General features: G+C 37.5%; 1 protein-coding gene across 6 annotated transcripts in view; it reads right to left on the reverse strand.

Moving 5' to 3' along the window:
• Positions 1 to 19,219, reverse strand: part of LOC123512047 (breast cancer metastasis-suppressor 1-like protein) — a 139,930-nt gene that overhangs the window by 20,547 nt on the left and 100,164 nt on the right. For 3 of the 6 annotated variants that reach the window (XM_045268203.1, XM_045268204.1, XM_045268206.1), the window contains 2 exons: positions 11,042 to 11,188; positions 8,740 to 8,890 (listed from right to left, as the gene is read on the reverse strand). In XM_045268203.1, the coding sequence (XP_045124138.1) occupies positions 8,740 to 8,890; positions 11,042 to 11,188 (298 nt within the window). Of the gene's footprint in view, positions 1 to 8,739; positions 8,891 to 10,588; positions 10,752 to 11,041; positions 11,189 to 19,219 lie in introns of those variants that run through there. The other 3 variants (XM_045268205.1, XM_045268207.1, XM_045268208.1) reach the window with 2 other exon arrangements.

Below are 19,219 nucleotides of genomic sequence, written 5' to 3' on the forward strand. Positions count from 1 at the left end.
GCTAAGGCCTGAAATAAAGCTAGACTGGTTTGTTGTAAAACACTACAAAGTATGGAGAAATAATAGAAAAAATAAAGGAGGTGGTGGTATAATGGTTCTTACTAAGGAAGATCTAATAGTGAAGGAGGTGAACTATAGTAAGAGAAATGAGGGAGTGATAAGTATGCTTATAACAGACATTAATATTATAACAGTATACATACCACCCAGAACCAGTGCTTGGGAATATGAACAGTACCAAATGGTGATGAGAAATACTTTAGACTAGACAGAATGAAGCAAGAACTCATCAGAAAGGATAGAGTGATGATAGTCGGAGACTTTAATTGTAAAGAAATAGTGTGGGAAGACTACGAAGTGGTGAACGGTGGTGAGTGGGCAGAGGAATTGTTAAAGGTAGCAACAAATAACTTGATGACACAGTGGGTGAGATCACCAACAAGGTGCAGGGGACAAGATGTTGCAGCAAGGTTGGATTTGGTATTTACCAGGGGCATTTCTCTTTATGAGGAAATTGAACATAAATGTCCCTTGGGGAGAAGCAATCATGATGTCCTAAGCTTTGAGCTGGATACAGAATTAAGCACGAATAAGATTGTAGAACGCAGGGAGGAAAAATTTAATTATATTAGAGCTGACATTGTGCCTATATACAAGAATGGTAGTAGGATGGAACCGCTAAATTATAGACCAGTATCGTTAACTAGTACAGGCAACCCCCGTTTAACAAAGGTTCACACAATGAAATTTCGTTACAACGAAGGTTTCATTTTACTACCATCTGCTCGTTTAACGAACACCAAACTCGCTTTAACGAAGTTTTATCCAGGTAATTTTTTCCAAATTTGAAAGCCCCACCATATCACGCAAGCTGACAGGCTTTTGAATACACCAGGAGCTGCTGGTACTAAGGCCTGCCTCAGGAAAAATCCTGGGACACTTATAGAATAAAGATCAAGATCAAGATCAAGCCTATCGTGGACAACACGCGCAACACTACTCCCAGTCAAAACATAACAGCCTCAGCAGCAGCTTGTCTTCCCTAGCTCAACTTACCACCAAAATGCCCTGCAATTGGCCTAGTGTTTGTAAGGAGACCAGGAAGTCTCTTACTCTCCAAATGAAGCTAGATATTATTCACAGACACGAGAGAGGCCAGAAAACTATAGCAGTGCTGGCCATCATCTTGACTCCATATTATACTCTCTATTTTCAAGTCAGCAGACTCTATTAAGAAGGCTGGTGAGACCGTATCTTCCTTGCAAGCTAAAAAGAACCACTTGAACTCGTGACTCTACAATGGATAAAATGGAAAGCCTTGTGGAAATGTGGTACATAAGTTTTGTATGCAGTACAATAATGCGCACTTTGTTTACATTCCACAGGTTGCCGGTTAGTGTCTTTCCCGTTTCACTCTTCCTCCCTTCATAAAGTTAAGATCATCAACATTATAAAGTTACATACATACATACATTAGTGTACATTATAATGACTTAAATTAAACTACCTAAATGTTTAACTTCATAATTTTTACTTTCACTAAAACTTTTACTGTACTATGATGCACTCTCGCTTTGCTTACTCTCAATTGAAGTTCAAATCAGGGGTTAAACTTGTTATAATTGGTTCGTTTAACGAAGTTTCGCTTAACGAAGTATTTTTTAGGAACGTAACCCCTTCGTTAAACGGAGGTTGCCTGTATATTGTGCAAGGTATGTGAAGAAGTAATTAAAGCTAAGTGGAGTGAGTATCTAGAAAGTGAAAACATCCTGAGTGAAAGACAGGATTGACATACTGGACAGAGAGTTGATAAGGGTGACCACAAGTAATCATCTCCGAGGACATGGAAAAAAGCTAATAAAAGACATTTGTCTAAATGACGTGAGAAAATACAGTTTCCCGCATCGTAGCATTGATAAGTGGAATAAACTGAGCAGTGATGTCGCTGACGCGGAGTATGTCAATCAGATGAAAGAGAGATATGACAGGAATGGACAAGGAGACAGGACACAGAGAGCTTAGCTCGGGCCCTGTAATACACAAATAGGTAAATACACACACACACACACACACACACACACACACACACACACACACACACACACACACACACAATCTTCCTATTCTGAAACCAAACTGTCTTTCACTCAGAATGTTTTCACTTTCTAGATACTCACTCCACTTAGCTTTAATTACTTCTTCACATCCCTTGCACAATATACTAGTTAACGATACTGGTCTATAATTTAGCGGTTCCATCCTACTACCATTCTTGTATATAGGCACAATGTCAGCTCTTTTTCACTCTTTCGGTACTAATCCTGTTCGTATGGAGGTTTCCACAATATCAAATACAGGGTTCAACAATTGATCTTTACATTCATTTAGCAACCTCCCAGATATGCTATCAGGCCCCATTTATTTATTAATATCCAGATTAATTTAATTTGCGTGATCGATTTGCTTATACGCGATTTGGCCCAACCACATTTTCAAACTGAGTGCCAGACACAAATTCAAACTGCGCACCAGAGAGTTCCGCAACTGGCCGATAGATGGGAGCTCTGGGGCCGGATCCAAGAAGCAGGTTGTTGTCTATGTTGGTACAGACAACCTCCATAGCAACCTCCTGCTCACATACCAATCTTCATAAAATAACATCCACAAAGATTCGTTGCTGTTGGCGGGTGGAGGTTGGTAGCCCGCCTAAAAGTGCTCATTGATTGCCAGAAGCTGGATCCAAGAAACTTTAACAATGTCAGAGCAACCTCCTACCACGAAATGGCATCCATGAACGCTTGGTGGGGCGGTAACGAGGTTGCTATGAGGTTGCTGGTAACACCACCTCTCCAGGTGGTGTTACTGTCTTATATATGCATTCATGTTCACAAAACAACATTTCTATTAGCTTTTTACAAACTTTGCCCCCAAGAAAAGATTGTTTTGTAATGCATAAAGTGAAATCTTACATGGAATACCAAAAAATAAGGCAGAGATGAGATCGCCCACAGACGAGCCGGTGACTCGACTGCTTCTTCTTCTTCTTCTGATCCTTTTAGCTTGCGTGTTGTCTTTCACCACGATATTTATGTTTCTACTCTTCTATTGCCTGCTATAATGCATATCATATCTTAGTTTTCATATACGCTCATGCCATGAGGATAACCTCAAAGACTCCGTGGCACTGAGTGATAGTGAACTATTAATGAAATACCACAGTATTTCATTAGTAGTTCATTATCACTCAGTGCCACGGAGTCGAGGTTATCCTCATGGCATGAGCGTATATATATATATAGCGTATATATAGTGAATTACTAATGAAATATTGCGGTATTTCACTAGTAATTCACTATCACTCATTGCCACGCAGTCGAGGTTATCCTCATGACATGAGCATATATGAATACGAAGATATGATATCCATTATAGCAGGCAATAGAGGAGTGGAAACATAAATATCGTGGTGAAAGATGACACGCAAGCTAAAAAGGGTCAAAAGAAGAAGTTCCCAAGTCGCTGCCTCGTCTGTGGGCGATCTCATCTCTGCCTTATTTTTTGGTATTCCATGTAAGATTCCACTTTATGCATTACAAAACAATCCTTTCTTGGGGGCAAGGTTTGTAAAAAGGTAATAGAAATATTGTTTTGTGAACATAAATGTATATATAAGACAGTAACACCACCTGGAGAGGTGGTGTTACCAGCAAGCTGAGAGCAACCTCATAGCAACCTCGTTACCGTCCCTCCAAGCGTTCATGGATGCCATTTTGCAGCAGGAGGTTGCTCTGACGTTGTTAAAGAATCTTGGATCCAGCTCCCACTCTTCTCGTGCCTCATGTGCAGTCTGCCAGCACTGAGTACAGACGGAATCTCTTCAATCTGCCTATAATTCACCAAGATGGCCCTAAAACGTCCTTCATCTTCTTCTGCATGTGGGGTTATTTTTGATAAGTGGATTTTTTATAAAGTGGTAAAGCTCAGAGGAAGATGGTGACTGACTGTGGTGTGAGTGGTGAAGGCAGTGACGCAGTGAGTGTTTTGTTAACGTATTCTTTGTTTTGTTGTTTTCTCTTATTATTTTTTGCTTTCTCTTATTATTTCTTGCTTTTCTCTTTACTTTAAATACACTTCTAGTATTTAGAATGGTTAATAATAAAAACATGTTAATTTAGACAAATAAAGAGTATTTTGTACGAATTTTTTTGACCGCATCCCCCCTATTATCTATTGTTTCTTATGAGATTTACATGTTTGTTTTATGCGAATTTTGATATACGTGATACCTCTTGGAAGGCATCTATAGCGTAAACAGAGAGTTACCTGTATTTTCACACTGTATTATGAAGATCAGCACATGCTGTCTTGTTGTCAGTTAGACACCATTACTATTACAACAATGATCCTTTGTTTATTACAGCTGAGAGGCACACAAAAGCATTTGATAAAGAATAGGTACTGCAAAGAGCTCTGGATGCATGCTGAGTTGAGCCATATTTCGACCAGAAATCAGCCAATTGATTTGGCCATGGACATTCTTGTGGAGTGTTTGCCTACCAAGTTATGGTACAACAACAGGGGGTAATTTTGAGCTTGAAATTTTGTTAGGCAACCAATTTGTTCGAAAAAGGAGATATTTGGCAACCAAGGTTTCACACTATTTTGGCATATAAGACAGCATTTAAATCATCTTAAAAAAGTGGGTCATCCTATACATCAGATATGAAAATAATGACCTTAAAATTTTATACAAATTACCAATGGGAAGTGAATTTGAATTGTATTAACTTTATATTACAACTTTTGGGCAAACTAAACATAGCAAAATAAGAATCATTATGAAACATAATCCCATTCCAAAGAGAAGTCTCTCCAGCTTGCGGTAATGCCTAGGGACAAAGTCCATATACTGAAAAAAAAAATCAAGGTTGTCAGTATATCTAATAAAAAGAAACATGATATATAGAAGATTACAGTTAACAATCTAACCCACATAGACAAAGCAAGGAAAGAATTTTATGTTCAGCAATATTGATCATAATCTTACAGCCAGCTTTGCCCATCCACCCTTTTTCATGAATATGTACGAAAGCACATATTGGGGATTTTACTTTAGGTTTAGTTCAATGCTTGAAGATATTGATATATCCCTGTCTCAGTTGTCTGGTGTTCCCTGATCTAAATTTCATTACAGATGGTTTGGTAGTTTGGATGTCCACCATTATCACCTAAAACCATTAAAATCAAACCAAAATTTGGGGATTGTCTTATTGCAGAGTCAGCTTATCTGCCAAAATATATGATATATATGAAGTAAATGGGTACAGCCGAGCCTCAGTTCTTGGACTTGATTTGCTCCTGAATTCCGTTTGAAAATTAAAGGTATTTTTCCCCATAGGAATCAATGTAAAATGGATTAATCCATTCCCAGATCCATCCTGTCTTGGCAGCTTATGACATGTTCCCAATGCTAAAATGGCTACTTCAGATCTCTAGCTCAGAAATTATTTATCCAGAAAGAATGTACTGAGTAAACTTAGTGAAACAGAACTCATCAAAAGATACTGTTTCGATAGTGCAAGTGCTTGTCATCGATCTCAGGAGGAAGCCTGATAGAGTGACACAAAGAGGAGTAACCCAATTGCCACAAAATGGTCATCATAACATTTAGATATCTTGCTGTTGGGAAAAACTAGTGAGAAAATGCAGTTGCGCAGTAATGATGGCATTGGGAGGCCATTGAGAGAGTCACAAGTGGCTCAGGATTACTCCTGAGCACCAAAACTGTTTGTGTACATTAAGGCTCTTCAGAGGGATCACATTTAACTTGCATATTTCAAAAAATTGAATAACTGTCTTATGCTATGTGTCCCCTCCAAATACATAAAAAAAAAATTAGAAAATATTCATTGAAGCTATGAATTAGTAATAAGTGGCTACAACTTTGTTCCAGAACAACCAAAGCAATTAAGAGTTCAAATTTTAGTTCAAAAACATTTTTGTTTGAAAAGAAGGTGTTCAGTAATTGAAGTCATATTCTATTTTAGAAGAGAGAGACTGGTTACAGGTAGGTGAAAAGAGGTCAGCTTGACTGTTAAGTGTACGAAAGCACATATTGGGGATTTTACTTTAGGTTTAGTTCAATGCTTGAAGATATTGATATATCCCTGTCTCAGTTGTCTGGTGTTCCCTGATCTAAATTTCATTACAGATGGTTTGGTAGTTTGGATGTCCACCATTATCACCTAAAACCATTAAAATCAAACCAAAATTTGGGGATTGTCTTATTGCAGAGTCAGCTTATCTGCCAAAATTTAACTTGCATATTTCAAAAAATTGAATAACTGTCTTATGCTATGTGTCCCCTCCAAATACATAAAAAAAAATTAGAAAATATTCATTGAAGCTATGAATTAGTAATAAGTGGCTACAACTTTGTTCCAGAACAACCAAAGCAATTAAGAGTTCAAATTTTAGTTCAAAAACATTTTTGTTTGAAAAGAAGGTGTTCAGTAATTGAAGTCCTATTCTATTTTAGAAGAGAGAGACTGGTTACAGGTAGGTGAAAAGAGGTCAGCTTGACTGTTAAGTGTATGAAAGCACATATTGGGGATTTTACTTTAGGTTTAGTTCAATGCTTGAAGATATTGATATATCCCTGTCTCAGTTGTCTGGTGTTCCCTGATCTAAATTTCATTACAGATGGTTTGGTAGTTTGGATGTCCACCATTATCACCTAAAACCATTAAAATCAAACCAAAATTTGGGGATTGTCTTATTGCAGAGTCAGCTTATCTGCCAAAATATATGATATATATGAAGTAAATGGGTACAGCCGAGCCTCAGTTCTTGGACTTGATTTGCTCCTGAATTCCGTTTGAAAATTAAAGGTATTTTTCCCCATAGGAATCAATGTAAAATGGATTAATCCATTCCCAGATCCATCCTGTCTTGGCAGCTTATGACATGTTCCCAATGCTAAAATGGCTACTTCAGATCTCTAGCTCAGAAATTATTTATCCAGAAAGAATGTACTGAGTAAACTTAGTGACACAGAACTCATCAAAAGATACTGTTTCGATAGTGCAAGTGCTTGTCATCGATCTCAGGAGGGAAGCCTGATAGAGTGACACAAAGAGGAGTAACCCAATTGCCACAAAAATGGTCATCATAACATTTAGATATCTTGCTGTTGGGAAAAACTAGTGAGAAAATGCAGTTGCGCAGTAATGATGGCATTGGGAGGCCATTGAGAGAGTCACAAGTGGCTCAGGATTACTCCTGAGCACCAAAAACTGTTTGTGTACATTAAGGCTCTTCAGAGGGATCACATTTAACTTGCATATTTCAAAAAATTGAATAACTGTCTTATGCTATGTGTCCTCTCCAAATACATAAAAAAAAATTAGAAAATATTCATTGAAGCTATGAATTAGTAATAAGTGGCTACAACTTTGTTCCAGAACAACCAAAGCAATTAAGAGTTCAAATTTTAGTTCAAAAACATTTTTGTTTGAAAAGAAGGTGTTCAGTAATTGAAGTCATATTCTATTTTAGAAGAGAGAGACTGGTTACAGGTAGGTGAAAAGAGGTCAGCTTGACTGTTAAGTGGCATCAACATGATGCCACTTAACAGTATTGCACTATGGGTCTCACTCCCCTGATGACTATATCTGGATGAGCAATGAGTGATGCAGCCAGAAAATAAAAAATCTGGGTAGGAGGCATTTAGTGGGTGGTGCAGCGCGTCAAAACCAGCAGGATTCTGAATACACGGGAGGGTATAATTCTCCTGTACCACGTTCTTACAAACAGCTACTTTTTATCCACTAAAATGACACAACTAACCTTCAAATATTCCCTCAGCACATTTTATATTTGTATACGGCCTTACAGGTTTCACGAATTATATGACTGAGGCTCTGCTTTAATATTCTTGAGGAATACTCAAGGTGATCCTCCAGCTGCCAGAAAGTAAAGTGTAATCTCTAGACAAGCTCCTGCACAGATGCTTCCACAAATGGTGTCCTCCTTGCTGATAAAAAGGTTAACCTTAGCAAACTGTAGAATGAATTCACAGGTATTCTGATGTAGTTTTCAAAGTCATTGTAGCATTTCCTTTTAAGTTCAGAAAAAAATTCATGTGAAGCTTTCTCTTGTATTCTGCCTGGATATCCATTCCTTGCACCAAAATCTCCTTTTCTTCCTTTCTTTGAATTTTATGTATGTTACACCTACAATGCATCATAAGAGTGCCTCTTGATGAGATCAGTTGGCAGCAGCAGCATCCATGTATGCCCTCCTGTTAACAGTTCAAATATCACAAGCCATCATGATGGAGTGCAAGATCATTCACCCCTAATGTATATGTTCACCCTCCCATCCCCCATACAACCCCAAGGAATGCAGTGTTGCACAACCCATCATGTGGATGCCATCTTAAAGACAATAATACCACACAGGAAGATCATGCATCACACATGCCAGTTTAGATTTGACAGACCATAGCACATCCATTCTTTCTTCCATCACTCTTATAGCCCACAGACCCCCAATATGTTTACAAGCTGCAGCTGCTCACCATGACCACTACACAATTATCACACACTGTTCACTAGAATTCCAAGCTAGAAAAAAAACTGCTCAACAAACTTTGATTACATAGCCTTCAATACTGAATTTCCTCCCTCCATTTTTTTTTTTTTTTCTTTACCCTCCCTCCACTATGATGAAACATACATTTGGTCTTGCGCTTGGAGGCAGTGAGAGCCTTCTTGATCATGGTCCAGTCATCCACTATGTCCGGTTCACGAAGCATATACACAATGTATGGGCCAGCCACTGTTGTTGGTTTCTTTCTCTTGCGGTCTGTAGAACTGTTGGATCCCTGCTGGGAAAGGCCCATAGAAGAGCAACAAGTAAGAAAACAGTGAGTTATTGAAGTGGTCATCATTCTTGCTATTGTGAATTTATATATATCATATATATATATATATATATATATATATATATATATATATATATATATATATATATATATATATATATATATATATATATATATATATATATATATATATATATATATATATATATATATATATATATATATATATATATATATATATATATATATATATATATATATATATATATATATATATATATATATATATATATATATATATATATATATATATATATATATATATATATATATATATATATATATATATATATATATATATATATATATATATATATATATATATATATATATATATATATATATATATATATATATATATATATATATATATATATATATATATATATATATATATATATATATATATATATATATATATATATATATATATATATATATATATATATATATATATATATATATATATATATATATATATATATATATATATATATATATATATATATATATATATATATATATATATATATATATATATATATATATATATATATATATATATATATATATATATATATATATATATATATATATATATATATATATATATATATATATATATATATATATATATATATATATATATATATATATATATATATATATATATATATATATATATATATATATATATATATATATATATATATATATATATATATATATATATATATATATATATATATATATATATATATATATATATATATATATATATATATATATATATATATATATATATATATATATATATATATATATATATATATATATATATATATATATATATATATATATATATATATATATATATATATATATATATATATATATATATATATATATATATATATATATATATATATATATATATATATATATATATATATATATATATATATATATATATATATATATATATATATATATATATATATATATATATATATATATATATATATATATATATATAGTATATAGTTATAAATTTTTTTTAAACAGCTTTCCTATATACCAAGAAGAGAAAACTTATTGCATTTCTGTTTCAGTTAAGATTATCATACCTAAAGCAATATTAGAATAAATTAAGATGCAATTTCTATTGTTTAATTCTAAAACAAATTACATTACAACCTTTATTCATTACAGTTGTGGAGATATAATATTGCAATATGGTGGCACCTTGCCATAATGGACACTTTCGGGATGAAGGGGTGTTCATTGCTGTGAATTGTCTGTTACAGAGAGAGATTTGTCTGCCTCCTTTTCCTTTTTCAAAAATGTATTCTCTTTTAATAATGAAAAAGATATTTTGAGCATTTAAACTACTTTATTATTGAACAGTAATAAAAATCTTTTAACACACAAAAATAACCAGGAAAAAAATTATATAAGTTTATATCAGTTTGCCATATTGCCATCTTCACAGCCAATCTGGGGAGAGAGAGAGAGAGAGAGAGAGAGAGAGAGAGAGAGAGAGAGAGAGAGAGAGAGAGAGGTGGGAGGGATGTAGGGTTGGAGAAGCAGCTGTTTTGTTGACATAGCTTACTTTTTGCTGCCATGTCACTTACCATGGCAGCGGAACATAAGCATCATTCCTTCTTATTTCTCTCCTCTATTCCTTCATTTTGAATTTTTTGGGGCTCGTTTATCGTATAAAACATGTTTTCAGCCATACGGCTAAGTGGAACCATGGATTCCTGGAAAATACTTGCCATTTCTTCTCCTTTGCCATTACAGTCTGTTATTTAACAAAATTCATTACTATGCAGTCCATTATGGTGAGGTACCACTACACACATGTATTGTACCCCAAACTTTCAAATAAAATGTTCAACCACAAAATAAAGATGTTTCCTGACCCAAAAAATCATGAAAAGCAATAAAATTTAATCTATACCATATCCATGAAGAAAACTAGCAAAAAGTGTCACTACCTCTCTCTACCAATTGCAGATTACAGATGAAAATCAGCAAATAGCAAGTCAATACCTGTACCTACTGCAAATAACAAAAGTGAGATTTTTCTACCTGTCTATGTCTGCGCCGCTTCCTATGTAGATTTTGCTCTGCCCAGACCTGGCTTGTCACATCAACATTATTGCGGTCCTCCTCCAATCGCCGAATTTTATCTTCCAGTTCACTTTCTATGGAATCCCATAGCATCACCTTCTCATTCTGTTGGCAAGTAAGGAACATTATGTACTGACTTGTGTGTACAAAGAAGGAAAGTGACCAGCATATATATGAAATTAGTGTAGCAAGAAACATGCCATGTCCAGAGTAGTAAAGATTATATAAGATTAAAGCATTATGATGTCATTTAAACAGAGGACCATATTTGCAAGTCTATGAAATATATTTTCTTCTAAAAAAATAGGAAACATTAAAAAAATTAAAGAGAAAATATTCCCTATGCACATCTGTAATTAGGGGTTACATCTCACAGTTCAGCAAGCATGGCACTTATTAGTAAATAAATAACATTAACTACAAAAAAATGAAAATAAAGATGAAAGTCCCACATAAAAGGTCTACAGAATAAGTAAAACTTTTAATACATCAAAGAAGTAACATTAAATAAAAGATAAAATGAAGTAAAGCAATTTACATAAGACAAACATTAGGATTCATACTATTAGAGCTACCCTCACAGATCTGATATGAACAGTGTCATAGTGAGGACATGATTATAACATTTAATGCCACTTCAGATTGTCAGAAGTTTGAATGCTGCATCATAACATGGTCATACATACCATAATACAATCCAAGCTGTTTCTTAGTGTAAATATAACAATAAATATCAGTAACTATGAGTAAATAATGTCCTTCTTTGAAACAATAAAGTATGATTATAAATAAATGCCGGGAGTTTCAATAGAATTCCTAAACAGGACCAAACCTTACCAAGTGCAGCCTGTATGTGTTGGCCTGACAGCTGTAATCTTCTACTAAATATCATGTTTCTTTTGATTGGATAAACTGTCTAACTATCTCAAAAATAGTAATATGAAGTCAGAATTAAAACCCAAGATAATAACAAGAACTTATTTCATTCCATAAACTTAAAGTTGACAAATTGTGAGTGTATGAATCCTGTGAGCACTATCTAAAATCAGAAATGGACTATACTGTAAGATTCCCAAAAGTTAAAAAATATACGAAGTTACTATTTACTTTACTTATTTTTTGCAGGAAGGAATAAAATACTAAACTTTCTTTTCAGTGAGAAATCTAATTAATGCACAAAACATTTTTAAAATAAGACCAGATTAAATCAATATCTGAAGATATTAGAAATGGCCAAATCCAAAGGTTCGTAACCCAGCATTCAGGAAGAGCTAGATTCTTCAGAGTTGACAGAAAAGCAGTACTTCTGGAGCCACTTGAACATGTATCATACAAAAAATAATCGTCATAGAGAAATAGACCTTGCATATAGCCCCCCCCCTCTCTCTCTCTCTCTCTCTCTCTCTCTCTCTCTCTCTCTCTCTCTCTCTCTCTCTCCCTTTTTATAGTCATAGACAAATTTACTAAGTTCCTAGAGCTGCACATGTTTCTTGTAACAGCCACAAGTAGTTTCTGAGCTGCAGCTTACAGGGAGGTGATGGCATAGTGGATAAGATGGTGAGTGTGGGATTGGACAGACATCCACGCATAGGTTCAAATCCCACCACGTACAAGCCTAGAACCTTTGCCATTTGTCAAGTGGTTTAAAAGTTACCTACATGTCACCATGATACCCATGTGGTTACACCAAAGATGCACTTACGCAGTGATATGAGCTCTAATATGGGTAACACTATAAATAGAATTGCCTGCGCCACTAATGGGTGGAAGCTGAACAGCGCTTTCTATACATACTCTTCAAGTACACCTACAGGTGCTATAAGCCACAACATTAGAAAAAAAAAAAAGTTGCTAACTGTTGGCTTAACCCAATATTAGTACCTTCAGTAAGAGGCAGTTAGTAGCAATGATTTTGTTTATAGGCAGGACATCAGAAACCTAACATTATCATTAAATGGTGGTGTGGATGCAACATATTACACTGGCTACATAACTGTACAAAATATCCAGAAGAAAAAAATTGATACTTTCAGCAAGTGAAATGTATATTGCAAGTGCCTTTACCTGTAGTAACAGCAAGACCAGAGAGATTTACAAAGTTTCCATTTTCTCTCACAAGCCAAAATGTTAGGTAAGTTACCCATTTGGTGGGTATACTCCTTTCAATGGAGTATGGTACTGCAAACTTACCAAAGAGTTACATCCCAAACAATACAGAATTAACTATAATTCAAATTGAATGGAAATATATTTTTATATCAACAAGGTGATGCAAGACTATTGTTTAGAAAAGAAAAAAAGAAAAATGAATAAAAACTGAAGTTTGTTTAACCTCTTCATTCCAGACAAGAGAAAATGGCTCCCTGCACTGTATCTGGGCTTGGTGGGGATGGGGAGATACTTGACTCAGAGGCAGCTCTCTCTCTCTCTCTCTCTCTCTCTCTCTCTCTCTCTCTCTCTCTCTCTCTCTCTACAGAAATAATGATGATGGCAAATGATTTTTCATAATAGGTACATACATTAAGAAATAAGCCATTGCAAATTTTTGAGAAAAATTATATTTTGCCTATTCTTAGCCATTTTCTGAAGATGACAAATGAGAGAAAACATTAATTTTCATGGTCAACTAACCTACTGGTACCATAAAAAAAAATTAAATAGAATTATTTCCAGCAGGGCGCATCAGTATTTATCCTGGTATAAGAAATATCATCCACTTTGTAATGATGATTAGAGTCAAGTAAGCCATCGTATCATATACGACCTACGTTCTGAAAGATTTCATGCAGTATCCATGGAAAAAAAATGCACCATCTAAGTAGATAGCACCCATGACACAATATGTGTGTCATCGGATATGTCACAGGCGCTCTGACGATGCAAAATACACATCATCGTGTTGAAGGGGTTAAGTTGAATGGAAATATATTTCTATACCAAACATGAAAGTGATGCAAGCCCAATGTTTAGAACAAGTATATAATATGAAAAATTGCACGAATATACTTAAAAAAATTGGAGGCACTTTGTAGCGATTTTACATGAGTATTCTTTGTTATTATTTTTTATATTTTCCTGGATACTATTTGCATTCAATAAATAACCTAAAATTACCATTATAGTCCACTCCATGGAACACATTTTTTTTTTTTTTGCATTTCAATTGTGTTTCATTTTTCATTTTTCTTGTAATTTCATTTTTCATAGGTAATATGTGTACAAATCCTCTGCACCTGAGGATGATCTGTACAGGTTGAGAACTTTTCCAGAAGCAATTTATAACCACCAATTTCATGATGACAGAGTTGTGTGAAACACATAATATTTGTGCATAAATAACTATCTTTTCCTTCAAGTATAACACTATCTCAGAATTCAATGTATTATTTTCCCTCAATACCAACTTATCTTACTTGACATTCTGAACACATAGTGACTATTTCTCACTCAGCTCATCAGTTAATCTTCTCCTAAAGCTCCTATTCAGTCTGCCACCATGGATCATCAAATGACAATGAAAGTAATTCTTCAGAGTTTTCAATCAAAGGTAAAAATTTTCAGAGTTAGTGGTATGCTGGTAATTCCTATGTACTTGATAGCATGGTAATGATAGGTGCACAGTGATGTTTACCATGTTTACTTTTCTCTTGCTTTGTAAAATCAGATGTTGATGGTTGTGTACTATCAGAATGACTGTCACCTTTAGCAATGTCTAATACACAGCAGACATGGGCATGGTTATGAAAAATTATTAGGATTTAGTTTTGATTATGGTCTGGAATACTTTTTTGATTATGATTAAATTATGATTACTTGCTTTTTCATTTTTCTGATTATTTTCTAATGATTTGATTATGATTACTTGAGTTTTGCACGTCATCGGATATGTCACAAGCGTTCCAATGACACAAAATATGTCATCACGTTGATGGGGCTAAGATGTCTGGCACAGTCACTCACATAGCAACTTCAGATGTCTGTCATAGTTGTGAGAGTGGACCACATTCTGACTCTTTCCTTGTGCAAAGATCTCCATTCTCACATATATGAATGTTCACCGCCAGGTTTGGCTTTCTTATTTCTTTATTGACCATCCTGATGAACTAGCAAGTGGTGTAACACCCTACTCGTGTTCCAAACAATCTTGGAGATACGCCCTATATTCTTGAGTTTTTCCTAACTAAAAATCCTTCTGCTTATGCCATTACCTTATCTGTTTCACCAGGCTCCTCAATCACAATTTCATATCTGTACATCATCATATCTCTCCAATCCATCCTCAGGATCCCTTGAAGTGGTTAGATTAGCATTTTGCCTCTACTATTTTTTTTTGGGGACCTGTGGAGGAATTATGCTGATTTTCCTTGGAATTAATAAAACTTCCATCTCAGAGACCAATCTTTGTGTGCTGATAGCATAACAGAGATGATAGTGTCTAGCAAAGAGACGTACATTCAAGTTTCTCTCAACCTAAACATTCTAAATTTTGGTTTCAAGAAGGGGCCACAAAAGGTATTTAAGCCTTTTATCACCTGAATCTCAAATGCTTTATATTTCAGCCTGAAATCATATCAAGTCTGTTCTCCAACTAGCCAAAACTCCTTCATTCATAAAATGTCAAAATCTTCCAAGCCCCAACTCTCCTCAAGATTTCTGGCACCTAGCCAAAAATGTCTCCAATAACTTTACTTCATCTGTCCTTCCTTTATTTCATTCTGATGGCACCACTGCCATCACATCTGTTTCTGTAGCTGAACTCTTTACTCAAACCTTTGGAAAACCTCTAACTTGGATAATTCCGGGCCAAAAATATCTCCAATAACTTTGCTTCATCAGTCCTTCCATTACTTCATTCTGATGCCACCACTGCCATCACATTTGTTTCTGAAGCTGAACTGTTTACTCAAACCTTTGGAAAACCTCTAACGTGGATGATTCTAGGCTTGTTCCTCCCTTTCCTCCACCCTCAGACTATTTCATGCTACCTATTATAAATCCTGTGCAATGATGTTTTTTTCCATGCCATCCCTGACCTTAATCCTCAGAAGGCTTATGGGTCTGATGGGGCACCTCCTATTGTTCTCTAAAACTGTTCCTAAATGTTCCAACCTTGCCTAGTCAAACTCTTTCAACTCTTTATACCAAAATCTATCATTTCTTCTTGTTGGAAGTTTGCCTATATCCATCCTGTTCCTAAAAACAGTGACAGTTAAAATCCTTCATATTACTGTGCTATTGCTTAATCTCCTGACTATCTAGTTTTACAGTCAATCCTCAAAAGAAAGATTCTCAATCCCTAAAGGACAGGTGTCATCTATAGTTGATGCAATGTGAAGAGCAGTTGGAATCTGTAGCTGATCTGCATTTTGCAAGCTAAATTTCACATTTCCAAGACAAATTTTAGCTTACCTACAAACATTCTTCCTTCAAGACAATGTCTCCCTTAGAGCCACAATGTCCTATGACCATAATTATGGCTACAAAGGAAAATAATAATTTCTCTTCCTCTCAATCCCATATTGGGTGCTTTCCCTATTATCATCTCTTTCTGAGACGAATTCCAGTAAAGATTGCAGGAGCCAGTGAGTGTTATGGTGGTGAGTGGATTGTTGTTGTTGTTGTTGTTGTTGTTGAGGGCTGCCAGGTTCCCCTGAAGGGGCCCTATGAGCCCTGGCAATGTCCTGTGAGACGCTCACAGGCGTGACAGTTGTCCCGTCTTCTTCAGGAAGACACAGGTGAGGCGTAGAACGGCGTGTTGTTTTGTGGGGTGGACACCCGCCGCAGCCAGCAGAGTGGGCAGGTCAAGAGTGGGAACTCCGAGAGCGATAAGTTGTGCTCGTAGCAGAACGCATTGGGAATGGAAGCGGGGACACTGTAGTAAGAAATGTTCTATGGTCTCCAGGACGGACCTGCACCAGGGGCAGTAGGGATCTGGTGCCAGGCAGAGGCGGTGCAGGTGTGCGTTGAGTGTGGTGTGGCCCAGGCAGAGACGGGTAAGCGCTACATCTAAAGGCGCGGGACTGTTGCCTCACCCACGGCTGTGGGGAGGAATTGTGGCAATATTGGCCCATGGAGGTGACACGGAGGCCAGTGGAAAGGGTGGTGTCGGAGGTAGAGTGGCATACTCGTCATTTGAGGTGCTTAGCGGTGGAGAGTGGCAGAGGGAAAGGGGTACTGTTTACTTCTGATAGGGCCATCTTGGCGGCGGTGTCGGCAACCTCGTTACCCCAGATACCTGTGTGGGAGGGAACCCACTGGAGGGTCAACTCCCAGCCTTCGGTGTGAAGATGGATGAGGATCCTCTGGGTGGCGTGGACGATGGCGGTAGAGGAGGATGGGTGACGGGAGAGGAGGAGGTGGAGTGAGGAGAGGGAGTCAGTGTAGATTACTGCTTTGCCCTTGGTATGACAGACCTGCAGGTGGTTGACGGCCTGGTGAAGGGCATACAGCTCTGCTGTCAGGACGTCTGTCTCTGGTGGGAGTCGCCATGTCCTGCAGATGGATGTGGCGGGTCGTAGATGGCTGCAGCGGTAGAGGGTGGTGATGGAGAGTGGGAGCCATCTGTGTAGAACTTGACGTGGTGTTTAAACAATGTCTTGTCCCTCTGATGGAAGAGTAGTGATGCTAATCTGCTTGAAGAGTGCCGGTTGGGGAGGCCGGGAAGGTGTAAGGTGAACATGGGGGAGAGGTCCAGCCATGGTGGGATGGGAGAGTGTGGGCTAATGGGCTGTGGAGGTGGTGGTGGTAAGCCCAGGATGTTGAGGGTTTGTAGGGCTCTGACAAGGAGGGGTTGCTGTGCTCCAGGGAGCCATACAGGAGTGTGTTGGTCCACCTCAGAGGTGGAATAGAGGGTAGTGAGGGGGTGAGACTGGGGTAAGCTCAAAATGTGATGGTAATGCTGGCACAAAGTCTCTCTTCTGTGAATAGATAAAAGGGAGGATTCCACTCTCTGCATGTAGAGAGACGAGTGGGGAGGATTTCATGGCCCCCAAGGAGATCCTGAGTGCAGCATTCTGGATGGGATCCAATTTGTTGAGGAGGGAGTGTGCTGCTGAGCTGTAGATGCTGCTGCCATACATTAATTTGGGAGAGAGTGGGCCACAGGGTGGTGAGGATTACAGCCACAGAAGTGCCCGTTTGGTACAGTTGGTAGGCATCCCGGAGAAGGGTGAAGACTTCGGAGAAAACCTCCTCAGTGTGTAGAGGAGGAGTAGGGCTAGGTGTTGAGCAGGCGGGGTCTGCAGGGTGGACAGGATGCCTTGGGGGCATGGTGGGCATGGGACGAGGTGAGCCGCCAGGACGGGAAGAACGTCCCATCCCCGAGTCTTGGTGGTGTGAGGGGGAATGTGGCTGGTGGACTTCAGCTACAACAGTGTGGTGAGTAGAGACATCTATTTGCATTGAGGGCGTTGGGGTTTGTGGAGATGGTTGATATCCATGAGATTTCGGGCGAGGCTGACGATGGTACCTAGTGGGACAGGTTGTGGGGCTGGGTTCAGGAGCAACGGTAAAGTCATCAAGCGCGATGTCATCCTCATTCTGAGGGTCCTGAAGGGCAGAAAACCTGTTTCCTGTGGTGATGGCAGAGAAAGAGACACCTGACTGGACTTGCCTTACTGGTGGAAGGTGAGGCCTGGTAGAAGTGGCAGATGCAGGTGAAGTGTGGTTGGGGTTGTGTGGAGAAGGTGCAGGTGGAGTATGGCTTGTCCTGTGAAGTGCATGTGGTTTCTGTAGGGCGATGTTTTGTAGCTCCTTGTTTATGGCGTGGAGGGGCTTCCCGTCTTGTGCCATGGCTGTGTAAACCTGCTGGGCATGGTGATTGAGGGGACAGTACGATGACCTAGGACCATGTGCCCCCACACACTGGAAGCAGTGGTATGGCCTAGTGCAGGTGGTGTCGTTGTTCTGCTTGTAGGAGTAGGGACCACTACATCTGGAACAATGTATTGTTGACCTGCAGGTGTTGATGGAGTGGCCGATCTTTTGGCATCCAGGGCAGCGGAGGAGAGGAAGGAGATATGGTAGAGGCAGGTAAACCACCTGGGAGATAGCCACCTTTGTAGGAGGTGTGCCCCTAACCTTGAGGCGTACCCACCTCCCAGTGGTGGCTCTTGGCAGGTGATGTGCTGGGATCCA

Source organism: Portunus trituberculatus, chromosome 32 (genome assembly GCF_017591435.1).
Source record: "Portunus trituberculatus isolate SZX2019 chromosome 32, ASM1759143v1, whole genome shotgun sequence".
In the NCBI taxonomy this organism is placed as follows: domain Eukaryota; kingdom Metazoa; phylum Arthropoda; class Malacostraca; order Decapoda; family Portunidae; genus Portunus; species Portunus trituberculatus.